This window comes from Pelmatolapia mariae, linkage group LG7 (assembly GCF_036321145.2).
Source record: "Pelmatolapia mariae isolate MD_Pm_ZW linkage group LG7, Pm_UMD_F_2, whole genome shotgun sequence".
NCBI classification, from domain to species: domain Eukaryota; kingdom Metazoa; phylum Chordata; class Actinopteri; order Cichliformes; family Cichlidae; genus Pelmatolapia; species Pelmatolapia mariae.
The window spans coordinates 46,079,291-46,096,647 of record NC_086233.1 but is presented as its reverse complement, the minus strand read 5'-3'; the positions used below and the strand labels follow the sequence as shown (position 1 = coordinate 46,096,647).

The 17,357-nt window shown below is 40.1% G+C and overlaps 4 protein-coding genes across 10 annotated transcripts in view; 1 reads left to right on the top strand and 3 right to left on the bottom strand.

The window, feature by feature from the left end:
* kcnq1.2 (potassium voltage-gated channel, KQT-like subfamily, member 1.2) overlaps positions 1-8,004 on the top strand; it is a 184,482-nt gene extending 176,478 nt beyond the window's left edge. Inside the window, exon 19 of the mRNA XM_063479285.1 lies at positions 7,871-8,004. Within this exon, the coding sequence (XP_063335355.1) occupies positions 7,871-7,885 (15 nt within the window). The 3' untranslated portion in view covers positions 7,886-8,004. The remainder of the gene's footprint in view (positions 1-7,870) is intronic.
* Positions 2,203-5,003, bottom strand: cdkn1bb (cyclin dependent kinase inhibitor 1Bb). Its single transcript, XM_063480997.1, has 3 exons — positions 4,170-5,003; positions 3,837-3,955; positions 2,203-2,507 (listed from the first exon to the last, which is right to left on the bottom strand). Exons 1-2 carry the CDS (start codon positions 4,609-4,611, stop codon positions 3,843-3,845), a joined length of 555 nt encoding a protein of 184 aa, XP_063337067.1. The 5' UTR covers positions 4,612-5,003; the 3' UTR covers positions 2,203-2,507; positions 3,837-3,842.
* Positions 6,424-10,825, bottom strand: yars2 (tyrosyl-tRNA synthetase 2, mitochondrial). Its single transcript, XM_063479286.1, has 5 exons — positions 9,945-10,825; positions 9,213-9,380; positions 8,895-9,050; positions 8,428-8,598; positions 6,424-6,748 (listed from the first exon to the last, which is right to left on the bottom strand). The coding sequence occupies exons 1-5, from the start codon at positions 10,730-10,732 to the stop codon at positions 6,589-6,591; spliced, it is 1,443 nt and encodes a 480-aa protein (XP_063335356.1). The 5' UTR covers positions 10,733-10,825; the 3' UTR covers positions 6,424-6,588.
* Positions 10,826-11,423: 598 nt separating this feature from the next.
* pparab (peroxisome proliferator-activated receptor alpha b) overlaps positions 11,424-17,357 on the bottom strand; it is an 82,871-nt gene continuing 76,937 nt past the window's right edge. For all 7 annotated transcript variants that reach the window (XM_063479278.1, XM_063479280.1, XM_063479279.1 and 4 more), the window contains 2 exons: positions 15,262-15,715; positions 11,424-15,165 (listed from right to left, as the gene is read on the bottom strand). In XM_063479278.1, coding sequence (XP_063335348.1) covers positions 14,921-15,165; positions 15,262-15,715 — 699 coding nt within the window. In that variant the 3' untranslated portion in view covers positions 11,424-14,920. The remainder of the gene's footprint in view (positions 15,166-15,261; positions 15,716-17,357) is intronic.

The window sequence follows — 17,357 nt, the reverse complement described above, 5'->3', positions numbered from 1 at the left end:
ACCAAATCAATACCTATGTGAATTAATTTATTTTAAACATATAAAAGACATAATTCTGATTTTTCAGTTCGGAGATTAAAATGTATATAAGTACAATACTGAGCTTGTGTGCACATTGCATTGTACACATTCAAAAAATTACTTGAAATAAATCGAAAATCTATAAAAATTAAAATTTTGATGAATTTGATATATTATAGAAGACACATGTATGAAAGAAAAGTTTAAAAAAAAATCACTCTGGGTCTTCCAGTTACACACTCCCTTATTTTCTTACACACACACACACACACACACACACACACACACACTTTTTATAGACACAGACAGATGCAACTAAGGCCATGTAAATAGTGAAAAATAAAAAACAACAAAAGGTAAAAAAAAAAAAAAAAAGCCTAACAAAACAAAAAACCTGACTTGCCTTGTTTTACTTTGCATTCAAAAGACTCTTGTACTGAGGTTAAAAGCAAATGAAAGCCTTATCCATAAATTACTAAATGTTACTGGCTGCAGCGAGTGGTCTGCTTTCCCCACTGTCTTTTTGATTGGATGACTAAAGTGTCAACCTGCTGCTCATAGTGCTGATGGAATTATATTGGGAGTGTCACTGTATTATTCCAGGAAGTCCACCCACACAGCTGTTGCAAATACTTTGTACATCCCAGTGATTTGGGGAATGAACAAAGCAAAAACTATTTTCATCCTATTTTTCTACAAACCAAGTGTGTAATTTACACCAAGTGTAAGAAGGAACCACAACTCATTTTTTTCTTTTTTAATTGATTGCAATACATTTTATAACCACACATTAAAAAATGCACATCAAATATTTTACCAGGCTCAGTTTGCAACCTTTATAAGAAAAAAACAAAACAAAACAAAAAACTACCAAAAATATGGTTTTACAAAATAAAACAATTATAATAAAGTAAATGCCACTTTGGATAACCGTAATCAAAAACCCATATTTTTTATTCTACATAAAAAAAAAAAGGCTTGACATAAATAAGTTAGTATATTTCTCAGTGTTTTTACAAAATTATGTACAAAGGTACATTGCAAAGATTTACATAATACACAGGCATGGTGACTGCATTTCAGAGACGAGCTGTTTTCTGTCTCCATTTAGGTGTACCCTGGTCTTTTTCAAAAAAAAAAAAAATAAAACATAAAAAATAAAATAAACCACACTTCAGGCAAATAAAGGGAAGCTTTTAGATGCTCATGTGCATCCTCAGCAGGCTAACAACATTGATGAGAAAAGTACAAACATCTCTAGGTTATCACAAAGTAACACAATGTGAAGTCAATTGAAGAGCACAAGCAGTGCTGGCAAACATATTGATGCAACCATGTATTTGGTATTGTAGGACATTCAACCCTTTAACAAAAAAAACAAACAAACAAACAAACAAACAAAAAAAAAACAAAAAAAAAAAAAAAACACCACTCACAAGCCTTAATGTTCATCAAACAATAGGAACAGTCAAAGAGAACTCAACCTGTGCAGTTTGTATAGTCTTTGTCCTTCAATATCTGAGTACCTCGCAACTCCAGAGCGTGGGAGGGGAAAAAAAAAAAAAAAAAAAAAAACTTATTCCAGGATTCAGCTGATGCTAAAAGCACCTCAATTACAAAATAAATATCAAGGGACTTAAAGACTGTCCTTACACAAATATTACACTTCTTCCTGTTAAACTAGATCGTATAGGAGAATTTACACTTGGTGACACTAGACTGATCAGAAAAAGGGGAAAAAATTATTAAAAAACAAAAAACACTACATTTGTACCATTCTTCAATGCTGAGTTAGGACGATGACGAGGGAAGAAACACTATTAAGAAACTGTAAGAAGCCAAGATTTTTGTTTTAAATGTAGCAATTAGGGACTGTGTCAACACCCACCCCCACCAAAAAAATAAAAAATTTAAACAAGAGAACAGCATTTTGGAAACATTTATCAAACATTGCAATTCAAGTCAAATCAAAATTCACACCGTTTTACATAAAGGATTTCTTTTTAAATCATAATGTCTTATGTGCTACATATGGAGAGAAATAATATATGTTTATATATTTATATATATATATATATATATATTTTTTTTTTTTTATTTACACACAGGTAGTAAAAAAAAAAAAAAAAAAAAAAAAAAAAAAAGGAGCAAAAAAGTAAATTAAACCTAATTGCACACTGCTACATCGACTGCTTTTAGAGGCAGTAACTTTTAATTAAGTGCCAAAAAAAATTTAGTGTTTCTATTCAGTGCTTCAACAGCGTCCTCCCCAATCTTCAGGAAGGTTGATATGTTTCTGATGCTGTGTAGATCCTCTTCCAAAAAAACAAAACAAACCCCCCCCCACAAAACAAAACACTAGACTAAAAACAAACAAACAAAAAAAATTACAAAAAAACCCCTAAAACAAAACCAAAAAACAAACCAGCCAACACTGAGGTTTCTCCATGTTAAACAAGGAGGGGGGGAGGCATTCATCTTCAGTTCTGTGGGACAAAACAGATGAAAGGAGAAAGAAAAAAAAGAAGCATAAGAGGTTGCAATCATGACACTAATGTGGGCATTGTGCAACAATTTCTGCAAACAAATAAATGAATAAATAAAATAAAATAAATAACTTAGTGTGGTCTAAGGGGTAAACCTCAGAGCAGCAGGAGACCTGAATGAACTAATCAGTTTTGTACATGTATTAATACATAAAGACCTACCTGAGGACCAAAAAAAAAAAAAAAAAAAAAAAAAAAAAAAAAAAAAAAAAAACCTGGTATAGTTTTACATTAGCACCCCTATTTAATCATGAAAAGATCTGAAAATGCCTATGAGACAGCCTAGTTTGGGGGTATTTTTTGATTTCTACAATTAAAAAAATAGAAATAAAATGCATTAAATAGAAGTGACCACCCCCCAGCTTTGACAGTTAACATCCTGCCATAACAATGCTGATTTCATGCCTATTGGACGTCGCCCTGGCCAATACACACACACACACACACACACACACACACACACACTTGCTTTCAGACCTGCACGACTCTTCTGCACACTCTCCACCGGCAGGGACAGATGTGTGTTGTAACGTTAGTGTGCAACGCGTGTGCAGCACTGCACAGAGACCAGCCCCTTCCCGTCCCTGCTCTGCTCTCAGTTGCTGACGTGTTACACTACTACACTGTTGTTCAGCACTTGTTGTTTACAAGTTTCGACGGAAACTCAACGGACTCACCGTGTCAGACAGCGGTTAAATGTTAAAGATCTTTAAAATGTACAGGCATTATTTGTTTGTTTGTTTTTCCTTCCCCTGTTTCACCTCGATCGCAGTGTATCGACAGAGCTCTCTCTGTCCGAGTGGAAAATTAAAAACCAAAAAAACCCCCAAAAACAAAAAAAAAACCCCAACAACCCTAAGAACCCCTTTTACTCCCTTATGTTTCTGTCCCTGCTCATTAATGAATGAGACAGACTGACAGCACATTTGAAGGGCGTGCACAAAAAGTATGCAGACTGTCAAAGCTGTGCAACATCCAAATCTTATTTAAGTGAACTGAAAGGGTGTTTAAGCTGAATTAGAATGCCTCCTAATGGTTTATAAGCGGTATCAAATTTTTAGTAAATGAATAACCAGATGTTTTTGCAGATTTACTCGTTTTCCAAAGGTACCCCCCAGTTGGGAGATGGAGTAGCCAGTAAACAGCCTACTGTAGTTACACTATGCACAGACCTTTTTTTTTTTTTTTTTTTTGTTAAGAAATCTTTGCTTTTCCTTAAGGAAAAAAAAAAGATTAAAAGAGGAAAAATATTGCATGAACAGTCTTTACCTTTTCTCACGTTTTCCTCTTGGGACTGGTCTTTCTGGGCGTGTGCTCTGCAGAGTGACTCCGACTTGGACAACTAACATCTGAGCTGCTGTGTGACCTCTTGCTCGGAACAGGGGATTCTGCAAAAAGCAAAAAATAAAAAATAAAAATAAAAATTCGTCATTTCTTAAAAAAATAAAAAATAGTGTTGCAGGCAAACCCCACTCTTTACAGTGCTTTTTGGGGCCACGATTTTCAAAATTTTATTTTCGGTGCACAGATCAATACGCGATCAGCTGCGTTGCTCAGAAACAACTGTGATGTAAACGGGTTAAACTGGAGCGTATGTAGTACCGTGACACGCGTGTCTTTTCCTCAGCGCTGTGCACTGTTCCGTGCACTCCATTTGCCCGTCAGCCCTGTCGGGATCTTCGCTCGGAGGCACCACAACACAACTGTGATTCCCGTTAAGATCCACATTGTTATTCCCAGTGGAGCAGACGCCTTTCTTCGTAAGCGGCTGCCGAGTGTAGAAGCCCGGCAGGTCTCTGCAATCCACTAGTTTCCACTCGAACCTGGAGTTGGCCCTCGGCGTGTCAGTGGCGAAGTCGAAGCCCCACTGGTCGGAGGCGCGCTCTTCCAACTCCCGCAAATGTCCCTTTAAATCCCTCTTTAACTCTTCGTGATCCACCGAGCCGAAGAGGCTCCTGCAGGCTGACGGTTTCGGGTGTTCAGACAGCCGAGAGTCCGTCCGCTCCAGCGTCGGGCTCCCGTTTGAAAGTCGAACATCTGACATTTTGCTCCAGCGAAACACGCAATTTTTTAAAACAGCCCGGAGCGTCCAGTTTTTCACGAGGAGGAAAAAAACAAACAAACAAAAAGGCAGCACACACACACACACACACACACCACTCAAAAACAACGGTTATCTCCTCGTCGCTGAGAAAGCTCCAAAACAAGCGTAAAACGCGTTATGCCATGCATACGTCGGAACGCAGACGCGAACAGCCGCCGTGTTGTGAAGCCCTGCGTAGTCTCATCAAAACAAAGTGCTCAGGAACTGAAGGCGCTCTGTCAATTTTGTCCCGTAGCGAGAGAAACTGCAGACAACCCTTCTCTTTCGCCCAATATGGCGAAAGGTTGATGTGGGGGTAGGGGCATGATTGACATACTGAGCTATTTAAATTCCAGAAGAGGTCGCTCATTGGTCAGAGTTTTTAAGCCCGCCTACTTTACTTAAGGTGGACCGGCTAAATTAAGCCGCTCTGATTTCTTTTTTTTCTCTTTTTCCCTTAAAACAAAAATATCAGCGTGTGAGTGTCATGTATATATGTAACTCTGTATTTAACGTATAATAAATAACTGTTGAGTGGGGGAAGAGGATGTACAAAAAAAGGTCATTGATAATAAATGTTGTCATGGCTGTGCCAAATAAGAAAAATTATAATCTTTGAAATAAAAAATAGCATAACAAATCATTCCTAACAGGTGCAGAACAATTAACTTAAAAAAAAAAAAAAATAATAATAATAATAATTGTGCCAATCTGGCTAATGTGTATCTTTATGACATGCCATTTCCACCAATTATCTGCACCTCAGTGGTTAAGGTCAAGGTCAGCACACATCAGACTCTGTCCACACTGCCACCAGAACCCAGAGCAAAAAAACAAAACAAAAAACACAGTGCTAAAAAAACCACACAGTATCAGAAGTCAGCAAATTTAGAATTTTTTTTTTTTTTTTTTAAAAAGAAGAAGCTAAAAGTACTCAATGCTAAAGTTTTTTCCCCGACACCTCAGGAAAAAACTTGGCAGGTTCGCACAAATCCCTAGCGTCATCCAAATCCCATTAGAAATTACCAATAAAAAAAGAAAAATATGGAAAATTTTAATTTTATGTTTTTAACCCTAATCTGGAAAAAAGTAGGCAGGGTGTGCAAAAGTGCAAAGCAGTGATTTCTAAATTTACACTGACTCTCATATTGAGGACACTAGATTAAATGTTTTGATCATTACCTGCAAGGAGGAGGGATCTATTAGAAAAAAACTAATCTGCTAAAAATGAGCAGATGTGTTGCTTTCAACACAAGTCAGGTCAACAATAATGTACAAATCCCTGCTTTGAATTTAATTTGAAAATAATAGTCCAAACTTCTTTGTTTCTTATTTAAGGCTCTATTTAAAAATGTGATCTTCAAGCAAAAGTACTGTTTGTTTTTAAATTTATCAAGCTTTTTTTTCTCCAGCTTCTTTTTCTTTATCGTCCAAGTTTTACACTTTTCCACTGAAGGGGAAAAAAACCAGAAAAAACCAAAAAAAAAAAAACCCAAAACAAGAGTGATGTCAAAAAAGATGCTCGCCTCAGGTTCTGATCAAGATGAAACAAATTGGATTTGCTTAAAATAGAAGCAAGCAACCTGCAAGAAATGATGCAATTTAATTTTACTGTGAGCAATTATTTACTTAAGAGGTCACAGCAGGCTATGTGCTGCAGCTGTGGCTGCTGGCTGGCCACCATTAATTCTGGGGCAATGATGCCCCCTAGTGGTCATCACACCGCCTCTCAATATCCATACAAAGTAAGCAGGAAGACATTGTGATATCAAACGCTTTTAATAGAATGGTTTTAAATAAACATTTAATCTGTACATACACATATTTATATCCAAAAAAAGGGGAAAATGATCCTTCCTGACTCTGCTGAGGTGTAGTCGCCTACCTTCCCAGTTAGCCCATTATAATATAGTGGTCCTCCTGCTTGATAAGGCACCGTCAGAGGCTAAGCCACTTGATAATGTAGAAGTTCTTCTTGCCCACTCTGAGCAGCGTGAGTCCATTAGCCAGGATGTGGAGTTTGGGGATCAGTACCTGCTCCGGGTTGTCTGTACGTGTGTGGTTGATCCACACTGCTCCATCTGAAACCATTTGATACCTGCACACAAACATTTACACCATCAGTTAGGACAGGGTTTCATCTATAAAAAGAAAATCTAAAAGTCATGTGAAAAAGAAAGTACACCCTGTATTCTTCCATAGGAATTTAGAGAGTGAGGAGGATCCAGGTGCTGCTAATCAAATGGGCTTAACTGATCTACAAGTGTGAGCACCTCTATAAAAGTTTTGGCAGTTTACTGGTCTGAGGCATTAGGGCACATGTTAACATAGTGCCAAGGAGGAAAGACAGCGGTGGCTTTAACAAATCAACACTGGAACAAGGTCATAAGGTCATTTCCAAATAATTTCAACTCCATCTCTGTACAGTCAGAATGATTATTCACAACTCGGAAACATTCAAGGGAGCTATCAATCCTCAGATAAGTGTACATCCCAGCAAATTCAGCCCAAGGTCAGACTATGCAATGTTCAGAGAAACTCCAAGAGATACATCACAGACAGCAGAGGCCATTGTTAGCATTTTTAAATGCGGAAGTTCATGATAGTACAATTAGAAAAGAGTTAACAAGTCTTATTTGGAAGGGTTACCAGAAGAAAGCCTCCCCTCTCCTTAAAAAACAAGCAAGCTGTCCTTTGAATAAACAAGACCAATGTGGATATTTACTTGACCTTCACATTTGGAGTCAACCAAATACAGCATATCACAAACACCTCATACTGACTGTCAAGCACGGCGGTGGAGGGCTGATGATTTGGGTGCGTTTTGCAGCTTTGCACGGCTTGGGTAGTTGCCAGAAGAAGGAAACAACATACTTTTCAACAACATTTTTGAAAATACGTTAATCTGATCATGACATTTTTATGCTGGTAAGCTATAATTATGACATATTTAACTGTTTACATGTTGCAGGGCTGTTGCTACATTATACACCTTAGATGTGGCAGTTATCTTGGCTGTAACTACATGACAGCAGAGCTAGAATCAAAGAAAACGCTTTTGTTTTCTACAAAAGAAGCTTTTTGAAATGTGGCGGCGTGAATGTGACTGGTTGCTATCGTTGCACTAAAGGCACACATCAAACTGTTACATGGTTACAGGCTGTAGGGGCAGCTGCAACCCGGCTAACACAAGCAAAACCTTTATGCTTATTTTTTTCAGGAAACCAGCTTATGAAATTCGACTGCGTGATCGTGACTGGGTGTTATCGTTACACCTCGGACACAAAGAAGTTGTTGTGGCTACCCGTGAGCGGTATCAGTGAAGAACAAAGAGACCACAAACTCCTGCACCTGCTGCAAAAAACACTACTCTTCAGCACTTGTGTTCTACAGGATAGAAATAAAATAGATGTGACAGTCAACTCAAAAAGGTTCAGATGTTTTTCATTGAAGATTATAGCTTCATTTACTAAAAAATAATTTGGTTAACAAAATTCAGCGGGCTGCAAGCTGAATTTAGAGGATAGAAACAAAGTATCGATCTTATCTTGCTACTCTCGTTCTGATACAAATACCAACTTTGGTATCGGTGCTATCGACATTTGGATCAATCCCCCCACCTCTACTACCCAGAATGTGTAACTGCATTACACACCATACACAAAAGATTACACTGTGGATCTCTGGGTGCATGTATGCTCACACTAACAAGCTCTATCAAATCACTACATACCACTCTGGTACCGCATTTAGATAAAGGAGAACTGGGGTGCTTACCCTCTGGGACCCTCAGGGATGGCGCTGACCTTGCGGCAGGCATCGATGACAGTTGTCCCCGGCTCCAACAGCAGCTCATGGAAAGGTGCCTCCCTGAAGAGTTCCTGAAGCTCCTCATCACTCATTTCCTCCAAGGCTTGCACGCTGCTGTGATAAAGTGCATTGGTGCATCTGCAATGACGACATTAAATATGACCATTCTTTCCACATGGAAGACAGAGGACATGGGCAGCCACAGCAAGCAAAGACTACAGCAATGAGCACTGTATAGTTAAGGATTTGGAATCTTCCTCTTACTGTACTGCAGGTATAACATTTTCCACTTTTTGGTAGAGCATAATCCTGTGGTTCTAAACACAATGCACTTTGACTCTAATAAGTTACAGTGTAAAAGAGCTCTAGATGAGGATTCAAGAAAATAAAATGTATAATTTAGGGGAATAAACACACAGACGATCAATTCTTACCTCTTTGCACTCTCCAGGCCCTCCTTTCCATGCACCAGTTTTGTCACTTCAGCAGCCAGTCTTTTGAGGGCGAGGCGTTTACTTGGATCTTCTCTCTGTTGCTCCATCAGTTTCTCTACCTCTGCCAAAGGCAGAAAGGTGAACAACTTCAGATACCTACAAAAAAAAACAAAACAGCCCACATAGTACACCTCAGCATCCTATGACTGTGCACCGAATACTTACTTTCGGATATAAACAGGGTTGCGATGAGATGTTTCTGGATATTGCACTTTCATTAAAACTCAACAAACATGATCAGCCTTCACTTCCACATACCCTTCCACACTGGCATCAGGCTGCCTGAGAAAGAACTGGTAGAGTTCAAAGGGTGACGTCTTATCTCTGTTGAGCCACACTGCATTGCCTGCAGTTTTCCCCAGCTTGTCCCCGACAGTGCTGGTAACTAACGGGATGGTCAGGCCGTACACCTCCTCGCCGCTTACTCTGGAGAAAAATAACGTTTTCAGTGTTTCAAGGCAGCCTTCAGGGTAAATCTGGCAGGCATGTGTGTGTTTTGGTTGGTAGAGAGAACAGCAAAAAAAAAAAACAACCCAAAAACATCTTGGTGGTATAACTGGGTGTAGAACTTAATGTCTCAAAACAACTTGATGTATGTGCATCTAATGATCAAGAATATATAGTGAATTTGCAGATTTTATAATGGAGTCTGAAATTATTCTACATACAGGGTTTATCCACACAAAAATAGCCTAGTCCTGTTTCAAAAGGTGGTCGTGCTATGTTCGGATGAGCATTGTACATGTGTATTTACTTGGACCCAGACAACGAAGACCTTGGATGAGAAGAGAATGATTTCTAAATTAGATTGTGGATGTAACAGAGAGCCAATGAAGACAGGCCAAGATGGGAGAAATATACCTGTCTTTCTAGTCCCTGTCAGTACTGTCTCTACAGCATTTTGGAACGACTGCAGGCTTTTCAGGGACTGGTAATTATGAATTAATTAGCCCAGTACTGTAACAGTAGTGGGCTTGGAAAAACATTTACTTGTGAATGTACTCATGGCCAGACATCAAGTTGCCCAGTTGGTCGGTGCCTCCAAGCTGAATCTTGCAGCCGTATATTTGGTTCAGGTGGTGGAAGTCATAAGCTTGGAACACCTGGTAGGTGAACTCTGTCAGGCTCATGCCCTCGGCGCTCTTTAGCCTGGACTGCACGCTGTGGCGGCTGAGCATGGTGCCCATCCTGAAGTGTCTTCCAGCCTCCGACAGAAACCCCACCACGCCCCAGTTCTTATACCAGCTCAGGTTGTTTAGAACAGTCACGGTTCCCAGCGGCCTGGAGCCGTCGTGAAAGTGCAGCTCGTGGTTAGTGAAGATCCTCTGAATGCTCTCCCGGATGCTGTGGGTGTTCGCCTCCACCACGTCCGCGGACAGCTGCTCCCGCTCCCTCGTCTTCCCGCTCGGATCTCCGATTTGTGCCGTGGCTCCTCCGAGCACCGCGATCACATGGTGTCCGGCGCCTCGGAAGTGCAGCAGACCGATGAGAGCGAGCAAGTTCCCCACATGGAGACTATCGGCTGTGGGGTCAAATCCGCAGTATACCGTCTGAGCACCGGACTGAAGCAGCCGGGGGAGCTGGTCTTGGGCTGCGTGTTCTGGGAATGAGTCTTTCAGAACGCCGCGTTTGTGCAGAGAGAGAAGCAGCCCGTGGTGCGCGGAAGAAAAAGAGTGAAATTTAGACCTGAGTGTGAGGCAAAGAGTGGCTGGCCCGAGAAGATTACAAGATCCACGCCGCCACACATAACAGCAGATACCCACCATGGACGCAGCCATGTTGGACAATGTGACAAGAACACGGAGGTGGAACTGAGTAGAAGCTTGGGTCGTTTGGTAGGAGCAGAGCGCCCTCTGGTGCGGTGGTTCTTAAGGAAAGGCTTGGGTGTACTACCTGCAGTTTACATATACTCATCGTGGGCATGAATGTCATGGTCAGTTTGGACTTTTAATGATTTCTTTGAGCTATTTTCCCCCTCTGATGCGCAGGGAAGCAAAACAACGAAATTACTTTGCTTGGACCAAGAGTGTTCATCTTTAATATGCACACAGAGGAATTTAAAGTTATAGGCTCTTTCAACAGCCTCTTTGTTGATGTACACAGGACCTGTGTCTGTTCTCTTAGACGGTCTGAAGTCCACCACAATCTCCTTGGTTTTGCTACCAAGGAGACAGTGTGTGTGAGGTGAGGTTGTTAGTGGTGCACCACTAACAGTTTTAAAATGACCCACAGGGTCAAAAGTATACATACAGCTCATCTAATATGTGGTTAAATGTCCCTCAGCAGTCTTGTTGATGGCACCTTGGTTTTGTATGTGCACATCTTGGTGTCGTAAAGATGCATCTGAACTAGAAACCTAGCTTTGGAATAAAATGTAAATAAGGCAATGTCATAATAAAAATAACTTGCACTGACTGGCGTTACCCACTAAAATCTGAACACACGATACGTAGCAGATTTTAAAATCACTTTATTTTTAAATCCATTCAATCTCAATTTGTTTCATCGTTTAAATGACTAAATATACATTCATCAAACATTTACAGTATTGTTATCAAGCCACAGTACACATTAACAACACATCGAAAGGGAGACTCCGTTGTCTCTTTGCATGACACTACAGCCACAGAAACAAGTTTAACTCAGGAGAGAAAAAAAATCCTATAACTGCTGCCCCAGGTAAGCCCAAGTTTTTCTTTTCTTTCAGTTCTGAAAAACAAAAATAAAGGTAATCTTATTGTTGTTGGTGTATGCGTATTGTAAGGCAGAGCACTCTATACTCACTCCAGAGTGAATGAGGAAGGGAAAACAGTACTGTCCTATATCCTGAGCTAGTTCAACAAAGGAAGACTACGATTCCCTGATAAAAGTTTAAAAGTCCCTTGACAGTTCAACACACAAAAAAGACATTCTTAAGGGAAAGCTGACTTTGCAAATTTACATGACATCTTGTTGAAATTTTGAGTTGCCTTGTTGATAAAGTTTCTAGCAGTTTTTTTATGTTTAACATTTTAAAAGTCTGTATTTTTGAAAAGCAAATCCTTCACTGTTACTGCCCAAAAGGGTGCACATTGTATAGAATGTACAGTGACATTATTTTCCTGCCTGCGGGACCCTTTTGTGTCACAAACAGCTAAATCTAGCTGAAGATGCCAACAGTTTACAAGTGTGTGCACAAGAAACTTTTTTTTTTTTTTTTTTTTAAATCTGGTGTTTTATGGCAAACACTAAGGCACACACAGGTTTGTGGTTTTTCCCCGAGCACATCTGGGATGAGCGAGTCCCAGGAAATCTGCAAGGTTAAAAACTGAGCTGCGCTGAAGTGGGTCTGACATTCTGTGACCAGATATATGCAAGTAGAGGCAGTTTAAAGATCAGTAATCTACTTATGGCATAAGAAATGCTTGGTGAGTTAGTACAATATAGCAGCGAGTGAGAAAAGTCAGACAAAAACAAAGAGAAAAAGCATGATGAGATCAGAATTGTAAAACATATATACGTGTTTTTCTCATTGCTGCAACACATTTACTGCTATAGCATGTGATTTAATGGCAAATTACGAGTGCATTCAGTTTCTCTATAAACCAACAGAGATATTATGTGACACCCCCCCAATCTGTGCATATATTACCCCCTTTGTTTTCTTATGTACAACCTGAGATAAAAGCATTAGAAGAAGGGATTAGTATTGGATGATCAGTGCTAAGCTGTGCCTTCACATTTCCTATGAAAATTTTATTTTATTTTTTTACTTTTCATGGTAATCAAAAGGTCACGGAGGTCAAGTTTATAACTAACCACTCAAACATGTAAGCTAGTATAGCCCTGCGCAGACCACGCATGCTTGCAGTTTAAAACTCTAGTGCTTAATTCGACAGATAAACGAAGTGCAACTTGAAGGAACTGAATGCACATTATGGTCTAGATGACTCTCCATTTCAAAAATTCAGATCTATGGATATGGAGATTACCAGTTGCCCTGTTACACCTTAAGTCTATTTACAATGTACTCTTCAGCTGTGCCATTTCAAATAATCACATGTGAGATTTTGTTATATATATATTTATACTTCAGTATAAAAATATGATTCGATTCAAAGACAAGCATGACGCATTTAGACCAAGAAAAAAAAAAACATACAGTACATAACTACATTTACTGTAAATGTTCAAACATCTGAAAGTATTCACCCAACTTAGGAATACAAAAGTCAATCATCATTAGTACCTTGTTTACCACGAGAGTTAAAAGCTGGGGTGAGCAGTCAGTGTGAAAGCTTCAGTTATGTAAAGCCCGCTCTGATGTTGCGATGTGTTACAAACATAAGGAACATTTCTCTGAATGAAATGATCATTTCAGGACAGTGTGAGTGATGAGGCAGAAAAGGAGTAGCGCTCTCTCACAGAGAGTCAGATGTGTATGATCCGAACTATCAGAAAACTGCATGTTTTCAGCATTCCCTTAACATAGGCCCTCTGATGTCCACCGTATGCATTTTATATTAAAGGCAGTACGACAACAAAATGCAGGAGCGGCACTTTCACATGGAAATGTGCCTATTTTGTTAGATAGCAAAAACACCAAAGCCAGAGAATAACTGGGTAGGAAAAGGGCTACAGACTCATTTTTCTTTTACCTGCATACGTCCAGATTGACTGTCTTCTATAACTGGCCAAGTGATTTCACAGAGAAAACTAAACAAATAAAAGTGTGACAACCTTTCAACTAACAAACTAGATGTTTCACCAATGAGGCCACATCACTGTGGTTTTCTCTTAGCTGGGAAAAATAAAAACAATTACATTTTCATCAGGGAAAAATGTGCACATAAGATTGTTAAATCTTAACTAACACGTGTGTTATGAGGACCAAACAGACAGTTAAACACAATAACAGAGAGAGATAGAGATTCGCTGAGTGAATTCATGTGTCTCCTGTGTCAGAGTTGTATTGTGATTAATAACAGTGTTAGCCCTTTAATACCAGAACACACATCAGGAGGGAGTGCCAAACACCTGTGCATGTCTTTTTTCTCCTTTGAAACCTCCATTAGAAAAGTGTCACATTAACATATCACAGGCATGTTTGTGCTTCAGTGCATTGTGGTGCATGTACACAGTGAGTCTGAACTTTGGAGTCTGCTACCTAATTTGGAAAAAAAAAAAAAAGCATTCCCAGTACAGTTTGTGGACAACTTAAGCACTAAGTCGTATTTCTTGTTAAGAATATTAAAATAAAATAAAATAATAATAATGATGGCAATTTTTACTGTGTCATTAAAAAGTATGGCTTCGGGGACATGCAGTACAGATAAAATGTTATGTTCAGGAGGTGACTCCACAGAAAAGTCTGGTTATAAAAAGCTTGAGAATCACGGTGGCGGGCTGGTGTGCTGATAACCACTGGCTCCTCAACCGGCTACATTTTGGTAGCCAATTGAGGAGAAGCTGCCTGGATTTAAACTGCATAATTGCTGCTGTTATTAAGTTATTTGGGCATATGGCTCGTTGCTGTAAAACAATCTGCTGGAGTGGCAATTATAAAGTTCACTTTTGTTCTTCAAATTAGGGTTCACTCAGGGTTTCACCAAGGAGGTCACCTTACAGACGTTTTAAAAAAAATATGGAAAAAAGAACATTTAGAGTTTGGTCAGAGATTGCATTCAGTGGTGTCTGGACAGGGGCTCAATCAGCTGTACAAAGTATCTTAGCATACATGATTCTTCTGCCTGATAAGGTTCACACACAATGAAGTGGAGAGCACTTTGTCAAATCAAATGAATCATCAGCCTCCTTTTTCTTCACCTTTAGGTTCCCTTACACTGGACAGACACCAAAGCTAACCCTTTAGGGTCGGAGGTTAAGTGGTTCAAACCCAGTATGTGGACGTCTCCTCTTCTTTTCAAGTCCCCGCTCAGAAGGAGATGGTTTCTTGTTTTCCTACTGTGGTTATACCTCCAAAGTCTTCAGTACATGTCTCTGTAGATCTCCTGCAGGAGCGGATGCAGTGAGGTGTCCTCTGTCTTTTTGATCTCCTGCACAAGCTGTGCATGCTCAGTGACTAACTGCCTCAGGTCAGCTAGTTTCTGCAGCAGCTTGGGGAAGAGGAAAGTGTCATCAGGGTGATTGGCCAGCAGATGGCGCTGCAGGACCTGGACGATGCTCTCCTGCATCACCTCGATGTGTGCCACATTCACCAGGCCTGGCCGGTCTAGCCAAAATGAAAATGAGAGAAACATCATCATCTCTTGTAAGGTAAAAAGGTTTTTATAGGATACTGAAGAATGCATGCAACAAATTTCCTCACCGCCACAGCAGATGATGGCAGCCACAAAGAGAGCCAGATCACTGTCGTCCAACTCCAGCGCATTAAACTTCATGGCAAACTGGAACTTTGGCTCCATCATGTCGCTAAACGGTCGACGCAGGCTCTTGAGGAATTCCCGGGTGATGAAGCCCGAGCCGTACGCTACAAGAAGCCCGTCCTTGTTCATACTGGAGGCGAGCATGGCGAAAATGGCTTCGTACACTCCGTATTTCAAAAGAGTCACCTGATCGTTGAGGTCCAAGCTCGAGAACCCGGGGACGGACTTTGCAAACTCTGTGAGCTCTGTGACGGTTTCCACCGACGTGCACTGGCAGCAGTGGAAAATCCGAACCTCCACCTCCTTGTCCTTCATCGCTCCCACGGAGCCGACCATCTTGGCCACCAGTGTCTGCTCTGCCAGCTGGAGAGTCTCCATGTCGTGAATGACAAAAGGCTGTGGATGGTAGGGAAATAAACGTCACTATAAAACTAAAAATATAATGCTTTGTTAAAAATGTGTCTCAGCTGAAATGCAACACAGGCTATAGAAGCGAGAACTGGGATTTTTGCCTGTTAACAAAAGACGATTCGTGACAGACGAGACCTGACATGGACCATGCCGACTCAGCAAACTTGCCAACGTGAATAACTGACTGACTGGAGTGTTTACAGATAATAATCTTCACTGAGAGGAAAGGCTAAGCCTAGAGCCCTTATTGACATCTGAATGTTTTGTTTCCGCGATGACACGCGTACTGTCCTTGATTTTACTGCTACACACACACCAGCCACATTAAACCCACAAACAGGCACAAAGTGCAACAGTGATCATCTCATCACAACGCAATGCTGGAATTCATGTGGAAGTTACTTGAACAGCTAAAACCCACTTAAACTTAGATGCTGATGCACACATTCCACTAATTCCAAATCCGAGTGAACCAAGCGGGGACATGTGGCCCGGAGGATCCGCCGCCAATGTTCTAGTGCCAAAAACCGCTGGACACCCACAGAGGTCCCACATCCATGCCCTGAGTCAGAGCTGTTTCGGTGCTTGAGAAAAACCAGCTCACTATTACGTGCTTGAAGTTCTGCTGAATTCAATTATATTTATATAGAAAAATAAGAAATATATGATTGTAGGTAACTATAATTATAAACTTCGCACAAAAAGTAAGGAAATTTGTGTTTGATCAATTATTTCTTTGTTGTAACAACTGTTCTTGGCAGTAAATCTGGAAAGTAAAGATTTGGCTTTTGGGGTTTTTTTTGTTTTTGATATGCGCAACCCACATGCTCAACTCTGCTGCGCAACCCACAAATGCATTTTCTGTCATTTTCTGGCGCCATTGTTGGGGAAACAAACAGGCTTTCCAACAGTATAAAATTTATTTCCAAGAAGCATTGTCACAACAACGAAATCATCGACCAAGACAATTTAAAAATTTTTTTTTAGATGTTACTCACAATATCCACAACTGAAGGCACAGTTAGAGCTCAAAGAAATGCAGCGTAAACACAGAGTTTAATTCAAAATGTCTAAAATTAAAATGTTGACACTGTGCCCAGTGCCCTGTCGACAGGTCTGTTTACAGTGAGTGTACCTGTACAGAAAGCAAACAGCAGCATTGTGGGTGTTTCGGTTATGTCACTGTTCCCACAGAGGACAAGTTACAGCATTTCAATGAACAGCTTTACACCTGCTGCTGCACATCGGAGCTCTGACTCATGAATGCTGCTCTAACTGTGGGCTAGAGTAACAAGGGAAGGTATGCGCAACACGACGCTGAGGTGTTTAATTTTGTACTTCTACGTCACGCTAACATTCCTTGATTTGATAACGGAGGTTCAGATGAGGAGAAGATCAAAAAAGGTTCACAGGTCCAGAAGTCAAAGCGTGTATACTCTGCTTTTTGAGCACAACATATTTTTGAGTAAACCTCGCTAGAATTATTATTATGATGCATTAAAAGAAAGACTAAATAGGTGGAATTCTTTTAAAAAGTGTCTTTCTATTTCTCTTAAGTGAAATAACAAAACTAGTGTTTTCCAAAACTTGTTGCTGATTCCAATTTGTCACATGATACACTTTTCAG

What these genes read in the sequence shown, in the direction of transcription:
- cdkn1bb (XM_063480997.1), bottom strand. Translation starts at nt 4,611, where the DNA reads ATGTCAGATGTTCGACTTTCAAACGGGAGCCCGACGCTGGAGCGGACG. An exon ending in GAAAAGACACGCGTGTCACG is followed by an intron (nt 3,956 to 4,169) that starts GTACTACATACG and finishes TGCTTTTTGCAG; the next exon opens with AATCCCCTGTTCCGAGCAAG.
- yars2 (XM_063479286.1), bottom strand. Translation starts at nt 10,732, where the DNA reads ATGGCTGCGTCCATGGTGGGTATCTGCTGTTATGTGTGGCGGCGTGGA. An exon ending in CCTGATGCCAGTGTGGAAGG is followed by an intron (nt 9,051 to 9,212) that starts GTATGTGGAAGT and finishes TTTTTTTTGTAG; the next exon opens with GTATCTGAAGTTGTTCACCT. An exon ending in ATCCCTGAGGGTCCCAGAGG is followed by an intron (nt 6,749 to 8,427) that starts GTAAGCACCCCA and finishes GTTTGTGTGCAG; the next exon opens with GTATCAAATGGTTTCAGATG.